The 13,594-nt window shown below is 47.0% G+C and overlaps 1 protein-coding gene across 1 annotated transcript in view; it reads left to right on the forward strand.

Moving 5' to 3' along the window:
- Window positions 1–13,319, forward strand: part of FBRS (fibrosin) — a 16,199-nt gene extending 2,880 nt beyond the window's left edge. Inside the window, exons 2-20 of the mRNA XM_075180585.1 lie at window positions 1,721–1,862; window positions 2,187–2,261; window positions 2,349–2,372; window positions 2,556–2,585; window positions 4,436–4,484; window positions 4,824–5,052; window positions 5,139–5,278; window positions 5,369–5,401; window positions 5,449–5,612; window positions 5,786–5,839; window positions 6,331–6,426; window positions 6,506–6,571; window positions 7,995–8,018; window positions 8,506–8,577; window positions 11,209–11,326; window positions 11,600–11,677; window positions 11,964–12,047; window positions 12,249–12,405; window positions 12,481–13,319. Of these exons, the coding sequence (XP_075036686.1) occupies window positions 1,721–1,862; window positions 2,187–2,261; window positions 2,349–2,372; window positions 2,556–2,585; window positions 4,436–4,484; window positions 4,824–5,052; window positions 5,139–5,278; window positions 5,369–5,401; window positions 5,449–5,612; window positions 5,786–5,839; window positions 6,331–6,426; window positions 6,506–6,571; window positions 7,995–8,018; window positions 8,506–8,577; window positions 11,209–11,326; window positions 11,600–11,677; window positions 11,964–12,047; window positions 12,249–12,405; window positions 12,481–13,096 (2,251 nt within the window). The 3' untranslated portion in view covers window positions 13,097–13,319. The remainder of the gene's footprint in view (window positions 1–1,720; window positions 1,863–2,186; window positions 2,262–2,348; window positions 2,373–2,555; window positions 2,586–4,435; window positions 4,485–4,823; window positions 5,053–5,138; window positions 5,279–5,368; window positions 5,402–5,448; window positions 5,613–5,785; window positions 5,840–6,330; window positions 6,427–6,505; window positions 6,572–7,994; window positions 8,019–8,505; window positions 8,578–11,208; window positions 11,327–11,599; window positions 11,678–11,963; window positions 12,048–12,248; window positions 12,406–12,480) is intronic.
- Window positions 13,320–13,594: the final 275 nt, after the last annotated feature.

Here is a 13,594-nt window from a genome sequence, read left to right on the forward strand (position 1 = left end):
TGAACAGTTAGTATGTATATAGAGATATGGGTCAGGGTATGGAGGTGATGCAGGAACAGTTACTATGTATATAGAGGTATGGGTCAGGGTATGGAGGTGATGCAGGAACAGTTACTATGTATATAGAGGTATGGGTCAGTGTATGGAGGTGATGCAGGAACAGTTACTATGTATATAGAGGTTGGGTCAGGGTATGGAGGTGATGCAGGAACAGTTACTATGTATATAGAGGTATGGGTCAGTGTATGGAGGTGATGTAGGAACAGTTACTATGTATATAGAGATATGGGTCAGTGTATGGAGGTGATGTAGGAACAGTTACTATGTATATGGAGGTATGGGTCAGTGTATGGAGGTGATGTAGGAACAGTTACTATGTATATAGAGGTATGGGTCAGTGTATGGAGGTGATGTAGGAACAGTTACTATGTATATAGAGGTATGGGTCAGTGTATGGAGGTGATGTAGGAACAGTTACTATGTATATAGAGGTATGGGTCAGTGTATGGAGGTGATGTAGGAACAGTTACTATGTATATAGAGGTATGGGTCAGGGTATGGAGGTGATGTAGGAACAGTTACTATGTACACCGATCAGCCACAATGGCAAAATCACTGACAAGTGAAGTGAATTTATTTATTATCATATTACAATGGCACCTGTCAAGGGGTGGACCCTAAACGTAAGGATCTAAACAACTTTGTGAGAAATTTTGATCGCTAGATGACTGGGGCAGAGCATCTCCGGAATGGCAGGTCTTGTGGGGTGGTCCAAGGAAGGACAAGCGGGGAACCAGCGACAGGGTCATGGTCGCCAAAGGCTCATTGATGCGCGTGGGGAGCAAAGGCTATCTGGTCCCATCCACAGGAGAGCTACTGTAGCATAAATGGCTGAAAAAGTTAATGCTGGTATGATAGGAAGCTTGCTGCGTATGGGACTGCATAGCCGCAGACCCGTCAACGTGCCCATGCTGACCCCTGTCCACTGCCAAAAGTGCCTACAATGGGCACGTGAGTACCAGAAGTGGACCATGGAGCGATGGATGAAGGTGGCCTGGTCTGATGAATCGCAATTTCTTTTACTAATGTGGACGGCCGGGTGTGTGTGTCGTTTACCTGTGGAAGAGATGGCACCAGGATGTACTATGGGAAGAAGGCAGCTGGTGTAGGCAGTGTGATGCTCTGGGCAATGTTCTGCTGGGGAACCTTGTGTCCTGGCATTCATGGGGATGTTACTCTGACACGTACCACCTACCTAAACATTGCTGCAGACCAAGTACACCCTTCATGGCAGCGGTATTCCCTGATGTCAGTGGCCTCTTTCAGCAGGGTAATGCAAAAATTGTTCAGGAATGGTTTAAAGAACATAGCAAAGAGTTCAAGGTGTTGACTTGGCCTCCAAATACCCCAGATATCTGATCGAGCATCTGTGGGATGTGCTGGAAAAACAGGTCCGAGCCATGGAGGTCCCACCTCACAACTTACAGGATCTGCTGCTAACATCTTGGTGCCAGATACCACAGGACACCTTCAGAGGTCTTGTGGAGCTCATACCTTCACGGGTCAGAGCTGTTTTGGCGGCATGAGGGGGACGTACACAATATTAGGCAGGTGGTTTTACTGTGGAGGCTGATCGGTGTATAAGTGGTATGGCTCGGATGTATAGTATTAAGCGTGTATGATGAGATCTCACAGTTCCTGCTATTTCCATCCTGTAGAGAGATTTCTCAATGGACTCTGTCCCTCTGGAGGAATCTTACAGGAAGTCTACCCCAGGGAAGAGGAAGAGAAGCGATGGAGCCAGTTCAGAGGATCCCGGAGCTAGCGAAAACCAACCAGATAACTGTGCACAGAGGAGCCAGGTATGAGGGTGTTCTCTGTATAACAGGTTCATATACATTATACAGTACACCGCATACATGGAGATGTAGATAGCTGCACTGGTCATACCAGGCATTTATAACATTCAGCAAACGCCAAAACTCTTCACTCTAACCTTGTATATTATATAGCAGTGTATACACACACAGGACATCACACTGACTGATATTATATAACGGTGTGTGTATATACATATACATACACGCACACAGGACACCAGATTTGGACAGTTACTATAGTCCTATGAGCAGTGCTGTGATAGGTTGCTTACTCTGTCAATCATTCTCTCTGCATTCCTCTGACAGAAGCGTCATTGCGCCAGGATTGGGGCCCTAGAGGAGGGTGCGCGGCGTTCGGGTCTAGAACACGTCAGCAGTCAGGTGAGTGCAGTATATTTATACTCTGTCTTCCTGGGACCAATACTTCCCCTTTCCTGTCATGACTCCGTCTAATGTTCTCTCTTTCAGCACGGCCTGGATGCTGGATACATTGTGAGTAGTGTGGATTATTCCTAGTACTGCCTTCCCCCCCTCCTTAGTGTAGACCGATGGCTGTGTCTGTACAGACGTCCATACGGGGCTGTCGTCTACGTTTCTGACCTCCATGTTATAGCTGCTAGATTGCAAATTCTAATCCTCTTGTTATACTTCCTAACTCTTCCTGGTCTCTTGCAGTGCGATGCTGAAAGTAGCGGTGATGAGCAGGTTAGTACCGGTGTTTGGTGCTGTGAGAGACTCCTGTCTCTGCTATTGGTGTATATAGACTATGCATAAATGTAGCGTTCAAAAAAAACAAAGGCTATCTGACATGTGATTTCCTCAATAACACAGACGGATCATTAAACGCTTATGGAATAAAAATAGGGATAAGAAATTGAGATACAGACATATAAATACAAAACAGTTTTATCAAAATGACAGAAATAAAACACAGAAAGAATTACAGTCATGTTGTACACGTTATCTGGCATCTGGGTTGGCTGTAACGTGTGCCGTCTGTGGAGGGTGGGGGGGCTGTAACGCGTGCCGTCTGTGGGGGGCTGTAACGCATGCCGTCTGTGGAGGGTGGGGGGCTGTAACGAGTGCCGTCTGTGGAGGGTGGGGGCTGTAACGAGTGCCGTCTGTGGAGGGTGGGGGGCTGTAAGGCGTGCCGTCTGTGGGGGGCTGTAACGAGTGCCGTCTGTGGAGGGTGGGGGGCTGTAATGCGTGCCGTCTGTGGAGGGTGGGGGGCTGTAACGAGTGCCGTCTGTGGAGGGTGGGGGGCTGTAACGCGTGCCGTCTGTGGAGGGTGGGGGGCTGTAACGCGTGCCGTCTGTGGAGGGTGGGGGGCTGTAACGAGTGCCGTCTGTGGAGGGTGGGGGGCTGTAACGAGTGCCGTCTGTGGAGGGTGGGGGGCTGTAACGCGTGCCGTCTGTGGAGGGTGGGGGGCTGTAACGAGTGCCGTCTGTGGAGGGTGGGGGGCTGTAGCTCTCGCCGTCTGTGGAGGGTGGGGGGCTGTAACGCGTGCCGTCTGTGGAGGGTGGGGGGCTGTAGCTCGCGCCGCCCGGGGGGGGGCCACTGTAGTGCGGGATGTCTGGGGGGGGCGGCTGTAACGCGCACTGTTCCTAAGTAGCAAACTGATAATTTTCCAAATCGGTACATTACTTTTTCTTTCTTGCCCATCGCCCCTCTGTGACATCACTGAGGACCATGCTCGTATGTTAATCTGCTTGACAACCATCGTATTGTCCCAGAACACTTCTAGTACTGGGTTCTTAAAGTGTAATCTAACTCCCTCCTGGAACACATAGGACATATGATATTACAGGTGTATACAAACATATATTAGGGGAAGTATTGCTTTGATCCATTATGTTTCCTATAAGGAATATATCATTTTTCCTGGACAGAGGAATTTTAGTCCGTCTTTTAGGGTTTCAGGATCTCTTGACAGGGTAATAAAACAATTCTGTGATAAAGGGGCATCCCTGCGTAAATAACCAGGGTGACAATAAAGCAGCCTGTGAGCAACATGCATTAGCCCCTTTCTTGTCTAAACACAAATTTGCTGTAAAGCAGTTTGACTACCAAATTCAGCTGTCGGATAGATGAGGGGCAGCATCAGCTGCTTGGTTAGACTATAAGACACACACACACTATAAGACACACACACACACTATAAGACACACACACACACACACACACACGTTGGTTAGACTATAAGACACACACACACTATAAGACACACACACACACTATAAGACACACACACACACACACACACACGTTGGTTAGACTATAAGACACACACACACACACACACACACCCCCCCCCTCCTCTTTCTTGGTTAGACTATAAGACACACACACACACACACCCCCCCCCCCCTCCTCTTTCTTGGTTAGACTATAAGACACACACACACACACACCACACACACACACGCACGCACACACACACACGTCTTCCCCTCCGACCAGTCCTACCTTGATGACGTGTTATATATTAGTGATCAGCTGACTGTGTGTCACATATTGTGGTTTTGGAGTCTCACGTCACCGGTCTTGTCCAACAGATTCCCAGTGATGACCTTGCTGTGTCTTTCACCATTTCTACAAGTACAGGTACGATATCATTCATCTCATCTGTCTACCAATGACGTCTCCAGTCTATGTCCTCAATGGATTATGCTGCTGTTCTATTCTTTGATCTTCCACAAACCCAGCACAGTCTGGTTACTGACAGTAAAGATAATCCATATAAAGGCAGGACAAGCTCTCACCTCTGAGTGCACTATCTGCAGATGGAGGCTCCCCTTTGTGGTAGAGTTGGGGGCTATGCCCCCTTCCTTGTGTCCAGGCTGCCCCCTTCCTCGTGGCCGGATTGCCTACCTCCTTTATATTGAGCTGTCCTCCTGGATTTTGTTTTCCCTTCTGTTACCCTGTGTTGTGTCTCTCCACCAGCTTCTCCCCCACTGTCTGGGGGCCGGTTGAAGTTGATGGTCCTTTCCCAGATATCGGGTTTGGGTAGAAGTTGTGAGAGAAGCCAAGAACCAGAAATTGAGTTTATGCAGGCCCTACAGTGTCCATCACCTGCTCCCCGACCAAACGATCCGCCCAGTGCCTCCCCCAAAGCAGAGGCTGCTCCTGCCCAGCCTCCCCCTCCTCCGAGTGTGGAGCGAGGACCTAGTAGGTAAGTGCCGGGGTTCTCATTACGGGGAACTTGCTGGAAGTTACTGCTGTGATCTCACTATAATTCTCTTCTCTACGTTCCAACAGGAGCACTGTTCCTAAGACGTCGTCGGCCCCACAAATGTCTCAGCGATCTACAACCCCTTCCCTTTCTCTACCTGTTCACAGGGCCCTCATACCCTCCCGTCCAATCTGCGACCTTCCTCCATCATCATATGAATTTGCTTGCAAACTCTGAAGGCCTTCCCCCCCCTCCCCCACTTATGCAAGTCCCTGGGCATCACCCCTCTGCCATGTTATCTGGTGAGTATGTGTAGCTGACGGGGCGTATAATGCCGGGGCTGTAGGGAGTAAATGTAATATTGCCTTGGTTGTAATTGTTTACCTTCTCTTACAGAGCACCACAACATTGGACTAGAAATGGGCTCTCGGTTACTGCCGGCTCCAGGGGGCACCGCTGAGATTGGTGCTGCGGTCAGACCCATGTACCAGTTCCACCAGCACAGCCACCAACATACGCACCAGCACACACACCAGCACTTCACACCCTATCCTCACAATGTGAGTAACTGCTTGTCCTGTGTCTTCCTCTCGCCTGTGTCTGCTTTTCCCATTTTTTCCCTCTGTGACTCGTCCTGTCTCATTGTCGGCTTTATTATACCATCTAACGGATGTTTGTGTCCTCACGTCTCCTACTTGCCCATCTAACCACCTTTATTTCACTCTCTTCACAGTTTGAGAAATATCCGAGTAAAATAGAAAATCTGTACAGGCAGAACCCAAGTACTGTAAGCACCGTGTTCTCCTCCTATACCCACGTCACCCTACAACCTTCCACCCCCGCCCGGCTCATGTTCCCTAGTATCCCCCAAGCTGGGCCTGCTTTCTTCATCTATACTCCCTGTGGTCAAGTCCATTAAGATCCTTCTCACTTCCCACATTGTTTCCTAAGGCATCTGTTGTCTTCTCCCCAGAGAAACTTGCCACGCCCCCGCTCTCGCCACGCCCCTTGCTCCCCCGCTCTCGCCACACCCCTCACGCCACACCCTTTGCCCCTCCCTCGCCTCGCCCTTGCCCCCGCCATGCCCCTCGTCCCCTCTCTCTCACCACACCCGCGCTCTCGCCACACCCCTCACGCCACACCCTTTGCCCCTCCCTCGCCTCGCCCTTGCCCCCGCCATGCCCCTCGTCCCCTCTCTCTCACCACACCCGCGCTCTCGCCACACCCCTTGCATCTCTTCAGCTTCCATTAACAGTTTTTTGTTTTCTTCTGTTACAGTTTTACCCTCCTTTTTCTCCAATGATTACTGCACTACCCCCTGTCTTACCTCCTAGCGTCTCCTTTGGATCTCAGCAGGGGGCGTTTCAGCCCAAGGTAGGTGTGTTATTCTGGTGGGACAGGACTCTAGTCCAGCTCTTTTGGATCTAATCTACTTGTTTTCTTCCTCTTACAGAGCACAAGTTCTGAGCTGGCCTCACGGTGCTCTGTGCCTCCGCCCATTACCCACAAGGCTCCACAGGTGAGTAACTTGCATGATGGGTGTCCAGGCACTAGGGAGGTTTCCCAAGCCCAGTCCTCAGGGACCTCTAACAGTGCAGGTTTTCCAGGTCACAAGTGATATAATTATACCACCTGTGGATCTTTCAAAATGTGTCCGTCAGTAATGATCACACCTGTGCTCCAGCAAAGCGATATGGAAAACATGGACTGTTAGGCGTCCCTGAGGACTGAAGTTGAGAAACACTGTTCTAGATGGAGAAATTGGGGAGGATATTTCCAGCAGGGGGCACTGCTGCGCCCATAAGTTATAACCATCCCAAGAAAGATTTACTGATAATTTAGCAAATTTCTTTCAAAGGGGGAGAATCTTTCACCATATAGCCGAATATATGGCACTGAGACGTGCGGTACAGTCACTGCGTGAGTGACTGACAAGAAATAGGAAGCTTTATTGATTTTCTTTTTTTAAAGCAAGTTTCCCATGAATAAATGAGGTGTGGGTGGGTATCATCACTGAGGCAGGCGTTAAGAAGAATCTTCCATTTTCCTTGGTTTCTTCCTTGCTGCTATTAATAATTTATAATTATGCACAGTGTCTGACTACCATGGCAGCCAGTCACATGATGTATGAGCAGAGCGGTTTTAGAATGCCTCTCTGAGCTCTGTGTATTGTAAAATCGTCCCCACATGACATGCTGAGAGCTGTGTGTTTATGATTGTCAGCCATACTTGTTTGCCCTCCAGGGAGATTTTGAAAAGGAGATGAAGATTTGTAAGATAACAGTTGATCAGATGCTTATAATGTACTTAACTTGGTATTCTAAGAAGGAAAAAGGCTATGTGTGACTGCTACTTAAAATGGCGTTAAAAACTGAAACATTGTAATTTCTGGAACCATTTAGAAGGATGTGATTATTGTAAATAAAAGTAGGTATTTTACGAAGTATTGTCTTATTTTTTACAAAATAACCTTTTATAACCTAGTGGCCCATGACTACAGATCAGTGATATAATTCTGCTATTTTATTATTTGGGGTTTTTATTATGAAAGAGTCTAAGGGCTGCGGGTTTGAAAAAGTGGGGATGTTGCCTATAGCAACCAATCAGATTCTAGCTGTCATTTTGTAGAAGGTGCTAAATAAATGAAAGCTAGAATCTGATTGGTTGCTATAGGCAACATCCCCACTTTTTCAGACCCACAGCTTAGTAAATCTATCCCCAGTCTAACTTCTAGGTGCAGCATATACAGTAATACAACACATAGTTATCTCCCGTTCCACGCTCTGCATACAGTGGATACAACGCACCGCCTGCTAATCCATTACCTCCCCCCACTGTCCTAGATGGGATGGGGGCTCTGGGTGTATTCTCCGGGGATAGGGGAGAATGTGCTTTATGTATGTTGTAGCTGGAACTTTACATAGTCGTCTTTTTTCTTTCAGATGACAGAACCATTCAAACCCAGGGTAAGTGTGTGCGGTGTTGTACATAGAGGAAGCTCCCACCACTTGGGCCCAGTCACGTAGCTGCAAGTTGTATTCATTCAGCCTTACCTATCTCGTTCTGTCATTCACCCCCTGGGAACACTCGCACGTCAAATATATATATTGTAAAGAGTTTCTGCCAGTTAATGTATTCACATGTACATACATTGTTACACTGTAACTACACACAGACGTAATATATCTTGTAATGTGCTGAGAGCAGTGTTATCACTCCATCGTTTCTCCCCAGTGGCGCACACAGCAATTCTGGAAAGTGACTGTTTAATTGGTTTATACAAAGTATGTTATGTTCTGTGTGACTATAGCGCCAGCTGCCATGTCAGAATCGGAGAAGTGCAGGTCCCAGATCAGTAACCTTTTATTTTAATAATACATGCTATTGAAGGGAATATGGCGCATTAATGTGAGACTGGCGAACTTCCGGTGTAATAATGTGTTTGTGTCACAGAGGTCCGGGCGCTGGTGTGCCATGCACGTCCGGGTGGCGTATATGATCCTGCGGCATCAGGAGAGAATGAAGGTACGGTCACAGCTCGTCTCTATCTGTTTCTGCTCTACTCGGTGGCCGTATGTTAGGACAGACGTCTCATTTTAGGGGAGGTGGGGATAACGTCTTGCTGACTACAGTTAAATTATCTGTTATTTACTACAGTAATATCACATGACGGCTGCCAAGAATTGTTCCCCATATCGGTTGTCTTTCCCTGGTTCCAGTACTTTTTTTTAGTGGTTGTCTTCTGTTCCTCTTCTATGGGTGAAGAATTCACACCCTAATTTCCACTCGGGCCCTCTGCTCCGATGCCGCCAATTAGCTGTTACCCACCACAACCACTCCTGTTTTCCTGGAGACCGATCAGGGCAAGTCGCCTCCTGCAGCTCTCAGACTCTCCAGGTAAAGCTGCCTGGAAACCTGAGATAGGGCCGCAGTCTGTGGGCGATGCACAGGTGATTTCTGGTGTCCTGTAAGAAATAGCCCTGTGTAGACATTCCTATTTAGTAATTACCTGGTGTTTGTGGGATATAAGATGAATCTCCGTTGAGTGTTCACCATTTACCTGGTGAGAGCTGCCACGGGCAGCCGTCAGTCTGGTTTCTGTGGTGCCACTGTCACGTAGTGATTCTCTGATACAAGCCCGGTCATGCTCTGTTAAGTCAGGTGTAGCTCTGACGTCATTGTGAATATCGGATATCTATTTATCTGGAACATCAGCAAGATGAGACCTATGGTGATAAACCTGGTTGCAGAATGATTACCCATTATACCTAGCATTACGGATGAAAGGAAGGACTGAGATCTACTGGCTGTTCTTCTGTATAGTGATGGACATTCAAGGCTGCGTTCAGTCATGTGGTGTAACTGACGAAATGGACTTCAGTCTAAAACAGAAGTGTCCATACTCAGTCCTCAAGGGCTACCAACAGGTCATGTTTTCAGGATTTCTGTGTGTAGAAATAGGTGGGATAAGTGCTGACCCAGCCAATTAGATGATCTCACCTGTACATCATTAAGGAAATCCTGAACTGTTGGTTGCCCTTGAGGACTGGGCTTGGATACATCTGGTCTAAAATGTAAAGAAAATCCTTCTCCTGGTTCCACAGAGTTTATGGAGACTTGTGTATTTTGTCTATCGTAAAGAGCTATGTTTTGTCAGAACGCTAGAAAGGATTTGCAAGTTCTTGAGAACAAGTCATATCTACCCATGAAAGATCTGAGAAACACCTATTCCAAAGAGTCACCATTCCAAGTAAAATCCTTGTCATATAGAAAGCGTCGGACCTTGTCTGAATCTTATGGCCATAGCGTCAGACGAGGGGCTTTTTCCCATCATGTGAAGTCTGTTTATTTGGATGTGGAAGGAGGTTTAAATAGACCATTTCTCCAAAGCAAGTTCTCTCTCTCTGTTTCCAATGCTCCTGATCCCTTAGAGGTGTGATACCTGACGTCTTCACTCCTGATCAATATCCTGGAGCTTTGAGCAGTTATGTTACTACAGGGATTTCCAGAGAGGGTCCAGCCATGAGGACTGGCGTGTGGAAAGTGCATCCATTTACATAATAATAACAGTGTTAGGTGGCAGTGGGATAAGACTAGTGCGTACCCTGTACAGGGTTTACTCTACAGGTTAATATGGTTACAGGAGAAGTCTAATGTCAATCCCTAGGTATTGCGCTGAATCAATAGGGGGCATCACAGTACCGCCAACAGTTGTGTGTTTGGGTGCTGGGCCTAACAATACTGGGAATGATTCACAGATTTACATTATGGCTGTGACCAAGAGGAAACCTGGATCCTCTCTCTGTCTACAGTATGATGCCATAAAGACTTCCATCATTGAGATGAGCAATTTCAGAAACGTATTGGATCGATCACTTTCTCTTCCAGATGAAGTAAATCCTCCTTGGTACCTTTGATCATAATGTGTTGGTAGAACCAACAGATACATAATATGTCAATGTGGTCATTTCACAGAATTGCCCATCGCAGCCTCTGCTACGGGTAGATTTTTGCACTGGTTTACTTATTATTCTGGGGTCTGTTCTAAAGCCTCCATCCCATTGGCTATGCTTTTTTGGAGCTTTTTTGACAGGCCAAACGTCTGCACTGAAGAACATAGATAATTTCTTTCCCATCCTTTCTCCAGCGGATGTTGTCAGCCTAGAGGGTCCCTCGTTGGTTCTTTCTAGAATATAATACCTGGTTTCTAACTGATAACTTATATGAGTGACTGAAGAGGGATTAGTTTTATGTGGAAATAAAGGAACTAGTGCAAACTAAATTCTGCCTTTAATACAGGACTGTTTGCAGTTGCTATTCTCCTACTAGACCTACTTGTATGAATACATGTGTAGATGTTTGCACTGACTTCACTCTCCTGTCACTGAATGTTGTTATAATCGTCAACTACATTATTTAATTTCCTCAACTTCCCAATATATTCCCCATGTATTATATACATTATACTCTCTCCACTGTCCTTCTTACACACTCTCTTCCATCACCTTATACTGACCCCTCTCCCAATACTGGACCTCTCTCCTTTCCTCTTCAATCTTTTCTCTTATTACATTGTATGGCCCCCACTCTCCTGACACCCTCACACTCCTCCTCTCCTTCCTAATCTCACAGGGATGTTCTCTCTCTGTCTCACAGCTTACACATGGGACTCCACACAAGGCTGAATTTCGTAGTGACCTCCTCTATCTGAGTTCGGGACTTGGTACTCTTCCCTCCCCACACGAGCTAGCTCGGGCCTCCACCCTCATGACTGGTAATGGATTGCATGCGTCCAAGTATTGGTTCACAGCTTGTAGAAGTGGTGGTAGAAATGTTAATGCGCTTTGTGTCTGTTACATTGTGTTTTCTGCTCACCCAATAACATTATAAAACTGGTGTTGTGAGAGTTAGGGTCCTCTTCTTTGAGCTTTAGATTAGGATGTGTCTCCTATACCACCAGAGCCTCAAGTTGGCCCATCCGAGATAGTAGAAGCAAAGGAACATTTGCATGATGTGTGGTTCTGAACCCATATTTGTGTCCCCCCAGGTGCTGTATCCCACCCCCCTGGGCAGTTTCAGCTCATTGGCTCAGGTGGCACCTTCATGACGCCTTCTGGACCTGTTGGTGAGTTTTGAGTCTGGTTAAGAATCTGTTTTTGATAGATTTCCTTCTTAGATGAAAATAAAGTAACCCAATTAAATAAATTCCAGAAGAGGCTGTCTAACATCAGTCATGTTATATTATAAGGTTATGTTACCTGTATAATAGATGAGAGTACTGAAGAAGAACGGGTCACTGTGTAGTGTGTTGGCTCTATCAATAATTACATTTCTGCCAGATCTGGTGAAAGAACAGATTTACCTCTGTGGTGAGGGGGGATGTCTGATCTCATTTACGTCTCTGCTTTCAGAGCATTTCATACGGTCTCCTGGATTCTCTCCTTTGACATCTTTGACAAATGGCGCTTTTGGAGGACTGGGAAACCCTTCTTATAGTAAGTGAATTTTTATTATGCTCTCCAGTGTTCACTTATTGGCAGAATTCTCAGTTACGGTGTTCTTAGGTGTATTGTTATTATTTTAAACTTTAATTTAGTGTCAGTCCGCACAGGCACACTTACATACTCCGTGTCATCCAACGTGTAACCACCAGCACTGTCTAATGAACATAGTATAACGATGATCTCTTCTGTTAGATCCTTCCACCATGTTCAGCCATAAGGAGTCCCCTATGGGTCATAGTTTCCCCAGTCCACATGACCCTTGGAATCGGCTGCATCGCGCTCCGCCTTCCTTCCCTGCGGCTCCAGCCCAGGATCCACACGCCATGCACATGAAGGAGGAGAAGGATCGGTAAGTGCAGTGTGTATTGCTGTTACACGCCTGTGTCTATGCATACATGTACATTGTATTATCTTCTTTTCACAGGGATCTTCTCTATTCCCGTTTGGCACAAAGGGCCTCTCCTCTTACAACAACGCAACGTCTCCCGGGCAGTGAGAACCGCGGTCCCACTCGTACCCTGTCCCCTTACGTTAGACCAGGAAGCAGCGCTGAGCCCAGGCCTCGTCTGACTCCAGATCATCCCTCCAAAGTGAAAGTGAAGGAGGAACCAGAGCTACTTGGCTTTGAAATGGGACGCTCCCCTCTGCCAGGGCTTCACTTACCCCATCCGTCACCCCCCTTTGAGAGGCTGCGAGGGGCTTTTCTGGGTGAGCAATACCCCAATGCACTGGAAGCCTGGAGAGATGTGTACCGCAGAGCGGATCCACCTCCCCAACGCCTGTACGAGCAGCGGGAGGAACGCGCTCACATCCTGCGGGAAGACTTTGAACGGGCTCGTATTTATGGTCTTCCTGCCCATGTCACCATGCAGCCTACGGCACCATCTATGTTGGGTGCTCTCTACTCTCACCCTGGCAGCGGTTTGCTCAGTAAGACCCCTCCCATCAATCTGCTGAGTGCTCCTCCCCCCCTCATTTCTACAGCACGGCCGGGGTCCCCTCCACGCAGGGACATTTTCAAAGATAGAGACTGCAGATAGAGCGTCCTCTGTCTCCTGTACATATTTATATATTCCACCCTGATACCTTGGGCTTTTGTACATTTTTATGGTATAACGTGATTTTAAGCACTGTGTTCCCCGTTTACCGTTCCTTTTCCAGGTTTCTCTGTATTAGAGAGGTGCAGGGTGAGGGGGAATGAACTGGATGGCTCTGTATTCAACATCAATAAATATTTCCCTCACATCCTTGCTGCTCTCCTCACCGGCTCTGTCGTGTGGTGATTTTATTGAGTAATCTACGGAGACCGTAAATACAAAGTCCGGTTTCTCATGTTCCTGGCAAGGACGTAGCTCAGCAACATGAAGACTGAACATCTTTTCTTGTGACAGTCTGTAAACTTTTGGGATTCTTTTAGTAGTTCTAGGTAGTCTACTAGTACTGTAACTTTCTGTATTAATACTCTAGTACTGCCCTTATAGCACATTTATTCTCCTTCAATAATACTCTGTGCTTTCATGTTTGAGTAAGTATCTCTT

This window comes from Mixophyes fleayi, chromosome 7 (genome assembly GCF_038048845.1).
Source record: "Mixophyes fleayi isolate aMixFle1 chromosome 7, aMixFle1.hap1, whole genome shotgun sequence".
Lineage (NCBI taxonomy): Eukaryota > Metazoa > Chordata > Amphibia > Anura > Limnodynastidae > Mixophyes > Mixophyes fleayi.